The sequence below is a fragment of the Heloderma suspectum genome, chromosome 1 (genome assembly GCF_057233095.1).
Source record: "Heloderma suspectum isolate Gila_16-S chromosome 1, 16-S_ref, whole genome shotgun sequence".
In the NCBI taxonomy this organism is placed as follows: Eukaryota; Metazoa; Chordata; class Lepidosauria; order Squamata; family Helodermatidae; genus Heloderma; species Heloderma suspectum.
In genome coordinates, this window is record NC_139458.1 from 66,297,922 (window position 1) to 66,315,464 (window position 17,543).

At 42.7% G+C, this 17,543-nt stretch overlaps 1 protein-coding gene across 1 annotated transcript in view; it reads left to right on the forward strand.

The window, feature by feature from the left end:
• RYR3 (ryanodine receptor 3) overlaps positions 1-17,543 on the forward strand; it is a 593,263-nt gene that overhangs the window by 248,436 nt on the left and 327,284 nt on the right. Inside the window, exons 24-27 of the mRNA XM_084844796.1 lie at positions 2,941-3,100; positions 3,614-3,761; positions 5,201-5,406; positions 13,316-13,490. Of these exons, the coding sequence (XP_084700922.1) occupies positions 2,941-3,100; positions 3,614-3,761; positions 5,201-5,406; positions 13,316-13,490 (689 nt within the window). The remainder of the gene's footprint in view (positions 1-2,940; positions 3,101-3,613; positions 3,762-5,200; positions 5,407-13,315; positions 13,491-17,543) is intronic.

The window sequence follows — 17,543 nt, forward strand, 5'->3', positions numbered from 1 at the left end:
GATGGATGGATGGATGGATGGATAGACAGACAGACAGACAGACAGACAGACAGACAGACAGACAGGGTCCCTGATGAGTGATGAAAGCAGATAGCATGTTTTGCCTTGTGCTGTAAGCTCAGTGATGAATATGGGTGGAATGTTTTCCCGGAATTCCATAATGTTACGGTGCCCCATTCTAGGGCTGAACTGAAAAGGGAGGTGATTTTTGCAGAAGCTTTTGTAAGTAATGGGGAGAACAATCCTATGTCCCCTAGACAGTGACTGGGGGGCTGTAGGATAGTTCAGATTCCTGGATCTGAGGTCGGAGACAGTGCTCAGACCTTGGATTGAGGAGTCTGAGCTCCTTGCCCCCTCCACCTTGCAGCCAGCACAAAGAGAACCAAATTGGCTGCCTCTACAAGCTTGCAAATGTGAGCTCAGAGAAGGGGAAAAGGGGGTGGTTCTGTGGGTGGGGAGGGGAGGTGACTAGGGCAGCCAGCTTACAAACAATCGTCCAGCCACCCCAGCCTCCTTCCTTCCTGCTCTCCGATGCCTCAGCTAGACGAGCGAAAATGCCCACATGCTGATGGGCATCCAGATAGGATTGCACACTTAAACAGTCCCCTCCCTCTTCCAGCAGTCTTTTATGGGTCTTATGAAAGAGACAACATTTGGGGGGTGGCAGCCTTCTCTAAAGGTAAAACAAAATGGGAAAACATTCAGAATGATCAAATGGAATGAAGAGATGAAGTCTCAGGATGTTGAAAAATTCATGTGGTTTTCTGCCAAGAAGTAGCCCTACATGTTTTGGACCTGAATATGGGCCTTCTTCAGGGGTCAGTTTTTATATATAAATGCTAGCAGGGATCTCTGAAAAAGCTGAATCCTGCGATTGGTCTGGGACTAAGGTGTGAAGTAAATGGAATGGTGCAATGGGCAGCTGTACATAATGTTTCAGTTATGCCCTGTCTACATACTTGTGTGTACTTAGGGATGGATGGAGTCAATTCCATCCAGGTTGCCCAGGTGCCTGACAAGTTGCCATCACCGCTCATGCACCCCGGACCTGCTCGTCGTGCTGCCATGCTTGGCTGGACCCGTATGTTGAGCACCCGCACACCTGATGAGTGGGTCCAGCAGCCACCCGCTTCCTCCCCAAGCCACCACGTTGCATAAAAATGGTGGCTCAGATATTTCTGTGACTCTAATGTTGCAAAAATGGCAGCTATAAAGGGGCAATTTCCGCCACATTACAGGTGGCGGTGGGATAGGAGGAGAATGAGAGAGAAGCCCAACCCCTCTTCTCCTACTCCTCCCCACTGGCACTGCTGCTGATGCCATGGGATGATGGGACAAGGAGAAGGGAGCTCTCTTCTCCTCCTCCTCCCATTCTGGCTACCATGGTGGCAGCAGCTTGACAGGAAGAGGATGAGAGGGAAGCCCCTGTTGTCCTCCTCCTGCCCCACCAGCACTGCTGCTGCCATGGTAGTCGGGATGGGAGAAGGAAGCTGCCTTCTTCTCCCATGCTGGCTACCGTGGTAGCAGCAGCTGCAGCAGGAGAGGAGGAGGATGAGAGGAAAGCCCCTCTCATCCTCTTCCTGCCCTGCCGCTGCCTATAATGTTGTGGAAATTGCCCCTTTATGGCCACCATTTCTGCAACATTAGTTTTACAGAAATACCTGAGCAAAATGGTGACTCAGGGAAAAAGTGGGCACTGCTGGACCCTTTCGTGGACTGCACCACGCTTGCAGATGAGCTGGGTCTGGGGGGCCAAGCAGGGGGGAGTCCATTGGACCCTACCCCCACACTGAGTGCTTGCGGCATCCCTATGTGCATTTAGGTGCCTCAGTGATATGGAGCATTCCAAGTAGAGATGGTGGAGAATTCTGCCATGGATTTCAGTGAGGCCGAATGCACTGGCATTCGGCCCCCCGAAACCTGTGGCGGAACGGCCTCCCACCCCCCCACCTCGCAAAATCCCCCCGGAATGAAACTTACCTGGGGTGGTGGCAGCGGCTGGTCTTTCGGCCAGCTGCTGCAGCCTCCATTTGCATCCTGCCAAGCTGCCGTGATAGGCTATGTAAGTATTTACGTAGCCTATCACGGCAAAGAGCAGGGACACAAATGGTGGCTGCTAAGCCATTTGCACCGCTGCTCTTTCCGTAATAGGCTATGTACGTATTTACATAGCCTATCACGGTAAAGGCAGCTATGCAAATGGCCACCACTATGCCATTTGCGTGGCTGCCTTTACCGTGATAGGCTATGTAAATACTTTTGTAGCCTATCACGGCAGCCTGACTGGACGCAAATGGTGGCCGCTACAGCGGCCGCCATTTGCATCTGCAGCAGCCCGGCTGCGGCTGGCAGCAGCCCGGCCGCGGAAGCCCCACAACGGAACAAGGTAAGGGATTCGTACATCCCTAATTCCAAGTAGTATATAAATTTAATTGTATGTAGGAATAGGGAAAATATTTCAGTCTAGTGCATCTCACAGTTTCCCTCATAGCAGTTGCTCTTTGTTCTATGACTTTTGTGGTGCATGCTTCTCTTCCTGTGTTGGGCTTCTTATTATTGCTGATTTGGCATGCTTGGTCAAGTGGATGTGTGGAATAGATTCACGATATATATATACAACACACTTTGGCATGTAAACCAATATTGTTCCTTGAAGTTGTGACTTTTGCTGTGAAGTCAGTTGTGAAGCTATCATCCACTAACATGTATAAGTAAATCTGCCAAAGAGGTTGAGGAACTCTGAACCAGTCGCTTCTTATCTAAAACTATTAAATATGTTTGGGTTCACACTGATGTTTCTTTTCGTACACTGGGTTCCAAGATCACACCTTTTTCTTTTGTTTAAATTGTTACATGCAGTTGGAACTCTTCAACAGCTTTGTATATAGTAGAGCTGCTAAACACAATTTATTTTGGCTCCACTGTTTTGCTGGTTTACAGTTATATGATGTCAAATGGCTATAAGCCAGCACCTCTAGATCTTTCTGAAGTGAAATTGTTACCATCACAAGAAGTACTGGTTGAAAAACTTGCAGAGAATGCACATAATGTCTGGGCGAAAGACAGAATAAAACAAAGTTGGACCTATGGCATTCAGCAGGTAATAATAATATTAAGAATTTTTTTAAAGAATGTTTGAGTGGTGTTAGGGTGAGGGCCATGATTAGTTGAAGTTATACTATTGGGTGAGACATGTAATTATTGAAAAACATGCCCTCGACGACGATAATCTTTTCTGGAAAGCCTATGATAACTGAACTATGATAGTATGATAATTCAACAGAGCTGTCACATGACAATTATAGTCGTCACACAAAGACCTTGATGACTTGAATTGCCTTTTCATTGTCTGTGTGTATATCCTAAAGTCAGACACATCTGTAGCTTAATATTCAGCCCCTTGCCCAAATACGTGTTCTGTAGGACATGGTGTTCTTGTTTGTTAGAACAGCATTTGTGCCTTTGTGTTTTGTTTATTAATGTTTTATTTATTGTTAGTGTCTTTACCTAGACTTTTCACAGAAAGGAAAAGTAGAAAGTGCCCCCTTTTGTATATTATCCCACATCTCTTTATAACTTAAATACTACATTTCTTACCTGTAACCTTCCTTAGGATCTCAAAAACAAACGAAATCCTCGACTGGTGCCATATACATTATTAGATGAACGTACTAAGAAATCAAACAGAGACAGCCTTCGTGAAGCTGTTCGTACCTTTGCTGGTTATGGATATAACATTGAGCCTCCGGATCAAGAACTAGGCATGTGTTACTATTTTATTATTAACTTCTTAGCACTGTGGTACCTCTAACATGCTTTACTATCCATTTCATCATTACAAAAGCCCTGTAAAATAGGCCTATAAAGTATTCTAATATTTCAGCTACAAGACAGACATAGATATTGGAAGCACTGTCTCATGCAGGCTCTCATTCCTCTGCCCTACTTAGCACTCAGAAATGTCCTTCTTAGAACCCAGAAATGATAAATACATGTTTGCTAACCATTCATGTGCACAGAGATATTGTTCAAACGCAACTATCACAATTTGTGCAATTTGGCACTTTGAAGCCTGCATGTTGATTACTCAGCTCAGATTCCATAGTGGACCAGCTTTTCTCCATCAGGCAGATTCCGCAGATGTCCAGACTGTTTTTTTGTTTTGTTTTTTTAACTTTCTCGGATTTTATGCAAACTTTGTCATAGAAAAATACTCGAAAATATAATAACCAGCCAAAAATGGGCATTTCCCCAAAAGCTAAGCATTAGCCTTCCTTGTGCATTTTGGGGGAATTTGTGCATTTTTGCACATGCAAATTTGTGAACTTGTGAATTTGCACAAATTGCACAAAATTGTGAATTTGCACAAATTCAGAAACTAAAAAAATCCAATTCTGTCAATGAGTGGATGATGGAATGAAGGTGCCTGACAACCCACAAAATGAAGATGGAACAGATTTTACACAGTCCTTACATCCCTATCTTGAAGGGCATACTTAGGTGAAAAAAAACGCACTAAAATGCCACTTTGACGTTTGTTTCTTTGCTACTCCCTCACCCTTCCCCTAGCTAAAAAGGCCTTACTATGGGGAAGAGGGAAGGGTTAGCAGGTGGAGAGGGACCTCCCAACACGGAGAGGCCCCATGGAGCTTCTCCTCAGTGACAAAGAGAGTAACTATTCTTACAAGAGAACAACATGGAGTATCATTTCCTGCTGAGAATCATGGGTCTTCCGTAGGAAAGACACTTCACATGTCAGTTGCTGCTGAGAAAGGGCCCTTAACCTCTCCTGTGTTAAGGGTGATGTCCATGCCTGCTGTCAGATCTGCCTTCCTCAATGTCAGGCTTTTAGGCTTTCAGAAGGAGGCACGGGGTGGCAGGAGAACAGGGGTACAAACCACAATTCAAGAAGGGACTACTCAGGGGGCCCACCTCAAAGTGGGTCTGCTCTAAGTTGGACAGGGCTACTTGCATATTCAAGCACTTTTGGTTTGAATAACCACTTCATCCCTATATATGAATACTCTGCAATATTGGAATATTTCTTCCTATGTACATATGGTTACCATGCCAAAACAAGATAAATAAGCAATTATTCTGTGGTTGCTTCGACACCGCCATTTCCTAGCTAAGTCCACAAACCTTGGAATGTTCAGTTATAGCTAACTTTCATTTTTTTGCTTTCTTCTATTTTTCATAGCTGACCAAACAGTGGAAAAAGTGAGCATTGACAAGATACGTTTCTTCAGAGTGGAGCGGTCTTATGCAGTTAAGACTGGAAAGTGGTATTTTGAATTTGAAGCTGTAACAGGAGGAGATATGCGTGTTGGGTGGGCAAGGCCAGGCTGTCGGCCTGACATAGAACTGGGAGCTGATGACCAAGCATTTGTGTTCGAAGGCAGCAAAGTTAGTACATTAATTTTAATGTTAATTAAAACATTAATTAACGTGAAACTGTAAGTCTGTGGGTGTGGCTAAATTACTGCTATGGAGGAAAATGGTTTGCATTTGAAAAGTTAAATGTTTGAAGTGGCTGACATAGCTAGATTTATGAAAGGTCTCTCATGTGGCAAAAAGTGACAGAAAGTAACTAGGCCCTTAGTGGTTCCTATGTGCTTATGCTTAGGATGCTAGAAAATTAGTGCTTTCCAGGCTATTGCATCATATGGGGTGCTTTTGCAAGGTCATATTATAAAATCACTATTGAGGGAAACGTATCTTTGTGATGCCTGTTGCACTTTGAAAAAGGTTGTGTGAAATGATTCCCACTTGAGGATACTTGCCTGAGGTAGAAAAAGACAATTAATCTGTAATTAGGCCTGACATGATTGACTGTTTAAATATATGAGTGCACCCTAAGTTTGTATGTTGTTCAGGACCTGTATATTATGCATAACCTCTCAAAATCCTCTTGTATTTTGTTGCATTGGGAATATCTTCTTTTTTTGCCAGATGCCCATCTAAAGGTTACAGAAATAACACTTCACAATGACAGGATGTTAGAATCAAAACAGGCCTTTTCCAGATTGCAAATCTAATGTTTTCTTAAATTTGGGGGTGGGGGGAGATTTATATACATGTTTGTATACTGAATGTGAGCAGCACAGTGGTTGAGTTCTCACTTATACCTGGCCATCCTTGAGGATGGATGCAGGAGACATGCTCCAGTTTGAACTTGAAATATAGAATGGTGTCTTGCAACTGTCTCCATTGTTTTGCTAGGCAGCTGCTTTGAAGAACTTTTTCAGGACAATCGGAAATGGGGGTAAAGAAGGGCCCCACAGTGGGGTGAGCTTTTGCTCCCTAGCTCCAGTTTTTCTGAGGGAAGATCTTTAAATCATCCTCTTAACAAAGCAATGGATTGTTGTCTCTGTTATTTACTAAGCAGCTGCTTTGAAAAACTGTCCCTGGAAAAACTCAGATCTGGGTCAAAAGGCAACCCCCTGCAGGGGATTCATGAAGCAAGATGGTCTCCCATGGGGGATGGGCTTTTGCCCCGAAGAGCAGTTTTTCCAGAGATAGCCTTTAAAAGCAGGATAGTGCTTTGAGGATTGGGAAGGTCTGGAAAGGTGGGCGGGCTTATTTTCTAAACCTCAGATTGGCTCAGAATTATTTCTGGTTTTTTTATTCTTATTTCTGAGTCTGTCTGAGGTACACTGGGGCAAGCTTTCCCACCTCTAAGAAGAATCTCTCCTTCATTGATTTATTTTGTCTTATTTGCTTTCTTCAAAACCTGTGATATGAACATACGTATGTTCACTTGACCTCTTCATGGATCACTGGCTGCCTTGTTGTGGTGAAGGGGCTTGCGTAACTCAGTGAAGCTATAAGCTAGGCCTTGCAGGGCCACCCAAGATGGACAGGTCATGGCAGAGAGTTCTGACAAAATGTGGTCCACTGGAGAAGGAAATGGCAACCCACTCCAGTATTCTTGCCAAGAAAACCCCATGGAACGTATCACAAGGCTAAAAGAGATGACGCCGGAAGATGAGCCCCTCAGGTCGGAAGGTGTCCAATATACTACTGGGGAAGAGCAGAAGGAATTTCCAAGTAGCGCCAGAAAGAGTGAAGCGGCTGGGCCAAAGCCGAAAGGACACTCAGCTGTGGATGTGTCTGGTGGTGAAAAGAAAATCTGATGCTGTAAAGAACAATATTGTTTAAGAACCTGGAATGTCAGATCAGTGAATCAAAGTAAGCTGGAAGTGGTCACACATGAGATGGCAAGATTGAACATCGACATCTTGGGAATCAGCGAACTAAAATGGACAGGCATGGGCGAATTTAATTCAGGTGACCATCATATCTACTACTGTAGGCAAGAATCCCTTAGAAGAAATGGAGTAGCACTCATAGTCAAAAAAAGGGTGAGAAAAGCAGTACTGGGGTACAATCTCAAAAATGATAGAATGATCTCAGTACGAATCCAAGGCAAACCATTCAACATCACAGTAATTCAAGTCTATGCCCCAGCCACTGAGGCCGAAGAAGCTGGGGTTGATCAGTTCTATGAAGACCTACAACACCTTCTAGAACTAACACCAAAAAAAGATGTCCTTTTCATCATAGGGGATTGGAATGCTAAAGTAGGAAGTCAAGAAATCACCAGGATAACAGGCAAGCATGGCCTTGGTGTACAAAATGAAGCAGGACAAAGGCTAATAGAGTTTTGCCAAGAGAACACGCTGATCGTAGCAAACACTCTTTTCCAACAGCACAAGAAGCGACTCTACACATAGACATCACCAGATGGTCAATATCGAAATCAGATCAATTATGTCCTTTGCAGCCAAAGATGTAGAAGCTCTATACAGTCAGTAAAAACAAGACCTGGAGCTGACTGTGGCTCAGATCATGAGCTTCTTATTGCAAAATTTCGGCTTAAATTGAAGAATGTAGGGAAAACCACTAAACAATTCAGGTATGACCTACATCATATCCCTTATGAATATACAGTAGAGGTGATGAATAGATTTAAGGGATTAGACCTGATAGACAGAGTGCTTGAGGAGCTATGGACGGAGGTCCGTAACACTGTTCAGGAGGCAGCAACTCAATCCATCCCAAAGAAAAAGAAATGCAAGAAAGCCAAGTGGCTGTCTGATGAGGCTTTACAAGTAGCTGAGGAAAGAAGGGAAGCGAAAAGCAAGGGGAAGACATATCCAATAGCAAGGAGAGACAGGAAGGCCTTCTTAAATGAACAATGCAAAGAAATTGAGGAAAACAACAGAAAGGGAAAGACTAGAGATCTTTTCAAGAAAATTGGAGATATCAAGGGAATGTTATTTAACATATATGCAGAGTACATCATGAGAAACGCCAGGTTGGATAAATCACAGTTCGGAATTAAGATTGCCGGGAGAATTATCAACAACCTCAGATACGCAGATGATACCACCCTAATGGCAGAAAGCGAAGAGGATCTAAAGAGCGTCTTGTTGAGGGTAAAAGTGGAGAATGCAAAAGCTGGTTTGAAACTCAACATTAAAAAAACTAAGATCATGGCATCTGGCCCCATCACTTCCTGGCATATAGAAAGGGAAGAAATGGAAGCAGTGACAGATTTTATTTTCTTGGGCTCCAAGATCACCGCAGACGGTGACTGTAGCCATGAAATTAAAAGACGCTTGCTCCTTGGGAGGAAAGCTATGGCAAACCTAGACAGCATAGTAAGAAACAGAGACATCACCTTGCCGACAAAGGTCCGTCTAATCAAAGCTATGGTTTTCCCAGTAGTAATGTATGGCTGTGAGAGCTGGACTATAAGGAAGGCTGAGTGCCGAAGAATTGATGCTTTCGAACTGTGGTGCTGAAGAAGAGTCCCCTGAACTGCAAGGAGGTCAAATCAGTCCATCCTAACTTGAACTGAACATATGTTTGACTAAGCAAGTCAGATTTTTATTTCAGTGGATTGAATCCCGGGAAGTATGAGTGGAACTCTGCTCACACAACAGGGTTCTCCTGTCTCCCCCTCTGGCTGCAGCTGTTTACACATCCCCAAAGCGTTTCCTGGATTGTTGGGAGACCCTCTGGGATGGTGTAGACTATGGTATGGGGGCTATAGCAGGAATGGGCAATTACCAGAAATTGGGGTGGGGTATTGCATGAGTAGAAGTGCATTCCACTCACACAAGGGATGGGACCCTTTAGATCCTAGCCAGTGTGTTATCTTTTATTATGCCTTTTAACCTTTTCATAAATAATATGGAAGAAGAATTCAAGGCCACAACTGTAGACTTATTTGAGAGAAAGCCCAATTGATTTCACTGTAAGTCCTCAATATTTATTATATTTTCAGACTGTATTAACTTAATTTATATTTGTTAGTTGCTTTGCTAAAAATCAAAAATTGCAGAAAATCCCAGATTTTGCTGTTAGAATAAATTATGTACATCCAGGTATATCTGAGTAAATGGTGTATACCTCATTTAGTTGCAATCTTTTCCTGGATTTTTTTTTCTTCTTTTCAGAATGTATATCTTTATTTTTCCATTTGTTGTTGTCATGATCAAGGGGGAGAGGGTTGGTTGTTGTTGTTCAGTCGTTCAGTCGTGTCCGACTCTTCGTGACCCCATGGACCATAGCACGCCAGGCCTTCCTGTCCTGCGCTCTTTCGCGGAGCGTGCTCAAGTTCATATTCATTGCATCCGTGATGCTATCTAGCTGTGATGCTATCTAGCTTGCATCCTCTGCCGTCCCCTTCTCCTTTTGCCTTCAGTCTTTCCCAGCATCAGAGTCTTTTCCAGGGAGTTTTCTCTTCGCATTAGGTGGCCAAAATATTGGAGCTTCAGCTTCATTATCTGTCCTTCCAATGAGCACTCAGGGTTGATTTCCTTTAGGATGGACTGATTTGACCTCCTTGCAGTCCAGGGGACTCGTAAGAGTCTTCTCCAGCACCACAGTTCGAAAGCATCAATTCTTCGGCGCTCAGCCTTCCTTATAGTCCAGCTCTCACAGCCATACATTACTACTGGGAAAACCATAGCTTTGATTAGACGGACCTTTGTCGGCAAGGTGATGTCTCTGCTTCTTACTATGCTGTCTAGGTTTGCCATAGCTTTCCTCCCAAGGAGCAAGCGTCTTTTAATTTCATGGCTACAGTCACCATCTGCGGTGATCTTGGAGCCCAAGAAAGTAAAATCTGTCACTGCTTCCATTTTTTCCCCTTCTATATGCCAGGAAGTGATAGGGCCAGATGACATGATCTTAGTTTTTTTAATGTTGAGTTTCAAACCAGCTTTTGCACTCTCCTCTTTCACCCTCAACAAGAGGCTCTTGAGATCCTCTTCGCTTTCTGCCATTAGGGTGGTATCGTCTGCATATCGGAGGTTGTTGATAATTCTCCCGGCAATCTTAATTCCGACCTCTGATTCATCCAACCCGGCATTTCTCATGATGTACTCTGCATATAAGTTAAATAAGCAGGGTGACAGTATGCAGCCTTGTCGTACTCCTTTCCCAATTTTGAACCACTCGGTTGTTCCATGTCTGGTTCTTACTGTTGCTTCTTGACCCTCGTACAGGTTTCTCAGGAGACAGGTAAGGTGGTCTGGTACTCCCATCACTTTAAGAATTTGACACAGTTTGTTGTGATCCACACAATCAAAGTCTTTAGCATAGTCAATGAAGCAGAAATAGACGTTTTTCTGGAATTCTCTTGCTTTCTCCATGATGCAGCGAATGTTGGCGATTTGATCTCTAGTTCCTCTGCCTCTTCTAAACCCAGCTTGTACTTCCGGTAGTTCTCGGTTCGCATACTGCTGAAGCCTAGCTTGTAGGATTTTGAGCATCACCTTGCTGGCATGTGAAATGAGCGCAATTGTGCGGTAGTTTGAACACTCTTTGGCGTTGCCCTTCTTTGGAATTGGAATGTAAACTGACCTTTTCCAGTCTTGTGGCCACTGTTGAGTGTTCCAGATTTGTTGGCATATTGAATGCAGCACTTTAACAGCATCATCTTTTAGGATTTTAAATAGCTCAGCTGGAATACTGTCATCTCCACTAGCTTTGTTGTTACTAATGCTTCCTAAGGCCCACTTGACTTCACTCTCGAGGATGTCCGGCTCAAGTTCAGTGACCGCACTATCATGGCTATCAGGGACATTCAGATCTTTCCTGTATAGTTCTTCTGTGTATTCTTGCCACCTCTTCTTAATCTCATCTGCTTCTGTTAGGTCCCTGCCTTCTTTGTCCTTTATCATGCCCGTCTTTGCACAAAACGTTCCCTTGAGATCTCCAATTTTCTTGAAGAGATCTCTAGTCTTTCCCATTCTGTTGTTTTCCTCAATTTCTTTGCATTGTTCATTTAAGAAGGCCTTCTTGTCTCTCCTTGCTATTCTCTGGAACTCTGCATTCAGTTGGGTATATCTTCCCCTTTCTCCCTTGCTTTTCGCTTCCCTTCTTTCATGAGCTACTTGTAAAGCCTCATCAGACAGCCACTTGGCTTTCTTGCATTTCTTTTTCTTTGGGACGGATTTCGTTGCTGCCTCCTGAACAATGTTACGGACCTCCATCCATAGTTCCTCAGGCACTCTGTCTATCAGGTCTAATCCCTGAAATCTATTCCTCACCTCCACTGTATATTCATCAGGGATATGATTTAGGTCATACCTTAATGGTTTAGTGGTTTTCCCGACGTTCTTCAATTTAAGCCGAAATTTTGCAAGAAGTAGCTCATGATCTGAGCCACAGTCAGCTCCAGGTCTTGTTTTTACTGATTGTATGGAGCTTCTCCATCTTTGGCTGCAAAGGACATAATCAATCTGATTTCGATATTGACCATCTGGTGATGTCCATGTGTAGAGTCGCCTCTTGTGCTGTTGGAAAAGAGTGTTTGCTATGATCAGCATGTTCTCTTGGCAAAACTCTATTAGCTTTTGTCCTGCTTCATTTTGTACACCAAGGCCATGCCTGCCTGTTATCCTGGTGATTTCTTGACTTCCTCCTTTAGCATTCCAATCCCCTATGATGAAGAGGACATCTTTTTTTGGTGTTAGTTCTAGAAGGTGTTGTAGGTCTTCATAGAACCAATCAACCTCAGCTTCTTCGTCCTCAGTGGTTGGGGCATAGACTTGAATTACTGTGATGTTGAATGGTTTGCCTTGGATTCGTACTGAGATCATTCTATCATTTTTAAGATTGTACCCCAGTACTGCTTTTCCCACCCTTTTGTTGACTATGAGTGCTACTCCATTTCTTCTAAGGGATTCTTGCCCACAATAGTAGATATGATGGTCACCTGAATTAAATTCGCCCATGCCTGTCCATTTTAGTTCGCTGATTCCCAAGATGTTGATGTTCAATCTTGCCATCTCATGTTTGACCACCTCCAGCTTACCTTGATTCATTGATCTGACATTCCAGGTTCCTAAACAGTATTGTTCTTTACAGCATCGGATTTTCTTTTCACCACCAGACACATCCACAGCTGAGTGTCCTTTCGGGTTTGGCCCAGCCGCTTCACTCTTTCTGGCGCTACTTGGAAATACCCTCTGCTCTTCCCCAGTAGCATATTGGACACCTTCCGACCTGAGGGGCTCATCTTCTGGCGTCATCTCTTTTAGCCTTGTGATACGTTCCATGGGGTTTTCTTGGCAAGAATACTGGAGTGGGTTGCCATTTCCTTCTCCAGTGGACCACATTTTGTCAGAACTCTCTGCCATGACCTGTCCGTCTTGGGTGGCCCTGCACGGCATAGCTTATGGCTTCACTGAGTTACGCAAGCCCCTTCGCCACAACAAGGCAGTGATCCATGAAGGGGAGAGGGTTGGTACTCACAGATTATCAATATTTGAGAGGCCAACAGAAAATGTCCCATCCCTCAGGGATGTGAAGGAGGTTCAGGATGGCTGTCATCAGTTGATCAGTAGGATCAGTTTCCACTGGAGCAAAAATATCTAGAGGCTTATTATGTTTCTCTAAAAATCTGTTTATAAACATTCTGATTTCTAAGAGTGTAGCAGCAAAAAGAGCCAATGTTACTTCCTGTCCTGAGTAATGGCAGTTCAGACTCCAGATTTAACCAACTCAAAGCAACTCAACTCCAACAAGGCAATCCTAAGTATCCATAGGATTGCAGCCTAAGTTAGTCATTACCCTTTGTTTTAAAAAGTACTTTAGATTACTAGCTCACATTTACACACGTGCATATACCACACCACACAGGACTTCTGGGGAGGCTTATATGTATCATTCAGTGCTAAATTAGTAGTTAATTGTGCTACTGTCCTGAGAATAACAGCTTTTTATTGGTCTTCTTTTAAACCACCCTGTAATGACCTTGTTCTAATGTACACACTTAAATCTGATTGCTTTTCAGGGGCAATGCTGGCACCAGGGGAGTGGATTCTTTGGACGAAATTGGCAACCAGGAGATGTTGTGGGCTGTATGATCAATCTAGATGACAAATCAATGATATTTACACTGAATGGAGAGTTACTTATAACCAATAAAGGTTCAGAACTTGCTTTTGCTGACTTTGAAATAGATAATGGTAAGCTGATTCTTTGTTTAGACAATGCTTCTAATTGTAAAGTAATATTGAGAAAGTTATATCTTGCTACAAGTTTCAAATTATTCGGATGTTAAAATAATGCTTAATCTTTGGGGCATTCCACAACTTTACACTTGTCTGTCTAATAGGCATTGGCTACTCATTAGTTTTCAGTGAAGTAATTGTAACTGTAATTTAACAGCTGTAGAAGACAGATGTCTTGAAAACTGAACTTTTAAGATTATCTGTGAATACTGTGAACATTGCTTATTACTTGTCATTTGATTAAAATGACATTATTTATGTATTTTATAAATTTATTAGTTGTCTTTCAGCCCAGATAGTGACTCCAAAGCATCTTACAATTAAACTTAAAAACAATGTTAAATCACAGAAAAAATTTAGAAACTTTAAAGCATCGCAAACAGGAGAATTAAGAGCAGGAGAAAATCCTACGAACAGAGTGCAGGGAAAATACAATTAGGGGTCATTCCTATGCATGTTTATGCAGACTTATTTCTGTTTAAACATGTGTCAAGAAATGCATTTTTGTTTTTGAGATTTAGCTGCTTGTAACAAGCTCTATTTCATGAGGAGCGGCTGGCGTGCACTTGTTAAAACCACCTGCATGCATTATCATAGGTTTTTCTAATCCCCAGGCCGTCAAGGTCAGAGCTGAATTTCTGCCAAAATTAAACTAACTGATGTTAGATATATTGCAATGAGAGCTTTTCACTCCCTCCTCCCCTCCTGGAAGCTGAGAAGTTATCTAGCCCAACAGTGATTGGCTATGGAGGCTCACCTCACACTTGCCAAGGCCCTGGAGGGGTATAAAGCTAGGGGGGCTACTGTTGCCATTTGGTCTTTGTTTTGTCTGGTCTTCATCTTGATCTTCATTTTGATCTTCAGTCTTCATTTGCCTACACTAACTGACTCATGAGCTCTTGGATTTTGAATTGGGCCCTGGCCTGCTAGGGGACCCTTACCTAGGTAAAGGATTGGATAGGCATTGCTTTGTTATTTTTGCCTGTAGGATGCTTCCAAAAGGATTCAGCATTGTTTCAAGAGGGTTTTCCATTGTTTCAAAGGGTTCCTCTGGTTCCTTTGATTTCTTTACATCTTTTTATCCCTTCCCCCCACCTCCCTTATTGTAAATAAACTTCACATCTATGTGAAGCCCCAGAACTAAATTCAGAGCCTTCTGTTTGGTCTTGCTACTGTTTAGAATTTTTGGCTTGGGGCTTGAAATAGAAGATGTCAGCTTGAACATTATTTCTGTGCCCCAAAAGATCTGAGAATCCTCTGGCTCAGGTTGAGGTGGACATGAAGTGATGGCAGCCTACCGGGTAATTGGTTTGCCCACTGCCTACACTGCAGGGAATTTGGGTAACCCCCTTCCTCTCCCTTCATGACATGCATAGGATTGTGCACTTAATATACTAAAAAGTCATTCTGAATGGTTTAAGACAATCTTGTCATGATTGTTTCATTCTCATTAGATCATTCTGGCAATCCTGAAGGACCCAGAAATGAATCTCTGGGAGGATAGCTACTAATTTAAAAAATGTATTTACTAACAATAGGTTGGATCTAAGGATTTCCATTCTATGACAGAAGATGCTTCCTCCATTGTAAGAAGATTCCATCCACTGGAGGAAGTTTTTCTATTGGAGGAAAGGAACTGTTGAATCCAATCTAGGATTTTTCTTAACAAGACAGTGGCCTAAACCCAACACAGACTTTGGTATCCTTAAGCCCAGTGCTTTCAATGGATGTAGACTATAATCCTATATACAGTTTCCCAGGAATAAGCCCCACTGGACTCAATGGGATTTACTTTTGAATAGCTACATATAGCTTGTGCTGGTAAGCATGCCTAATTCTGTGTTGTATTGTGGCCATTGTACTTTGTAATCCAGGACTTTCCAAGAGCATTACTTAAAACTTGAAACTGTTAATTTTTTAAAATTATTTTAGTATATCCTAAAAATAGCTTTTAATGTTTGGTGTTAGCAAATTGAATGTATTGACCACTAATGTATTACTATATCCTGCAGGGTTTTTCATCAAATTGGAAAAGGTGTTTGACCAACTTCCTTTGTTAAACCATCAAGCTTATTGCATTCTTACTACAATTAATGATACATATACATTTTTTTCAAAAACATTAATTAGTCATATTAGACTAGTCCTGAAAGCCCATTTTCATTAGCAACCAGGGATATGAAATGCTGATACACACATACAATATGCACAGATATAATCATTCAGAAAACAAAAGATGTCATAAAGAAAATATTTATGTTTCAATTTCTGGTAGTTGCCATAGTATAATGCAGAGCAGAAATTATTATATAAAACCTGAGATAGGGGGAGGATTCTCCCCCTATACTCTCTCTCTCTTGGCACCAATTTTCCATGGGAATTCAGAATCAGACTTCACTAAAACCAGGAGAGTTGCAGGAATCCTGAGGTTCCCTGGTGTGCTGGGTGTTAGTAGACCTGTGGATGGAGCCCTCTACATTGTGCAAGCAACAAGAGGCTTTTATGTATTATTATTTATTGTAATTTATTTAAGGATTTTATAAGCCTTCATTTTAGGGTTATATAATACAAAGCGCCCCTTCATGGATCACAGCCTTGTTGTGGCGAAGGGGCTTGCGTAACTCAGTGAAGCCATAAGCTATGCCGTGCAGGGCCACCCAAGATGGGCAGGTCATGGCAGAGAGTTCTGACAAAATGTGGTCCACTGGAGAAGGAAATGGCAACCCACTCCAGTATTCTTGCCAAGAAAACCCCATGGAACGTATCACAAGGCTAAAAGAGATGATGCCGGAAGATGAGCCCCTCAGGTCGGAAGGTGTCCAATATACTACTGGGGAAGAGCAGAGGGTATTTCCAAGTAGCGCCAGAAAGAGTGAAGCGGCTGGGCCAAACCCGAAAGGTTTGTGGATGTGTCTGGTGGTGAAAAGAAAATCCGATGCTGTAAAGAACAATATTGTTTAGGAACCTGGAATGTCAGATCAGTGAATCAAGGTAAGCTGGAGGTGGTCAAACATGAGATGGCAAGACTGAACATCGACATCTTGGGAATCAGCGAACTAAAATAGACAGTCATGGGCAAATTTAATTCAGGTGACCATCATATCTACTATTGTGGCCAAGAATCCCGTAGAAGAAATGGAGTAGCACTCATAGTCAACAAAAGGGTGGGAAAAGCAGTACTGGGGTACAATCTCAAAAACGACAGAATGATCTCAGTACGAATCCAAGGCAAACCATTCAACATCACAGTAATTCAAGTCTACGCCCCAACCACTGATGCCGAAGAAGCTGAGGTTGATTGGTTCTATGAAGACCTACAACACCTTCTAGAACTAACACCAAAGAAAGATGTCCTCTTCATCATAGGGGATTGGAATGCTAAAGTAGGAGGTCAAGAAATCACCGGGATAACAGGCAGGCATGGCCTTGGTGTACAAAATGAAGCAGGACAAATGCTAATAGAGTTTTGCCAAGAGAACACGCTGATCATAGCAAACACTCTTTTTCAACATCACAAGAGACGACTCTACACATGGACATCACCAGATGGTCAATATCGAAATCAGATTGAATATGTCCTTTGCAGTCAAAGATGGAGAAGCTCTATACAGTCAGTCAAAACAAGACCTGGAGCTGACTGTGGCTCAGATCATGAGCTTCTTATTGCAAAATTTTGGCTTAAATTGAAGAACGTCGGGAAAACCACTAAACCATTCAGGTATGGCCTAAATCATATCCCTTATGAATATACAGTGGAGGTGAGGAATAGATTTCAGGGATTAGACCTGATAGACAGAGTGCCTGAGGAACTATGGATGGAGGTCAGTAACATTGTTCAGGAGGCAGCAACTCAATCCATCCCAAAGAAAAAGAAATCCAAGAAAGCCAAGTGGCTGTCTGATGAGGCTTTACAAGTAGCTGAGGAAAGAAGGGAAGCGAAAAGCAAGGGAGAAAGGGGAAGATATATCCAACTGAATGCAGAGTTCCAGAGAATAGCAGGGAGAGACA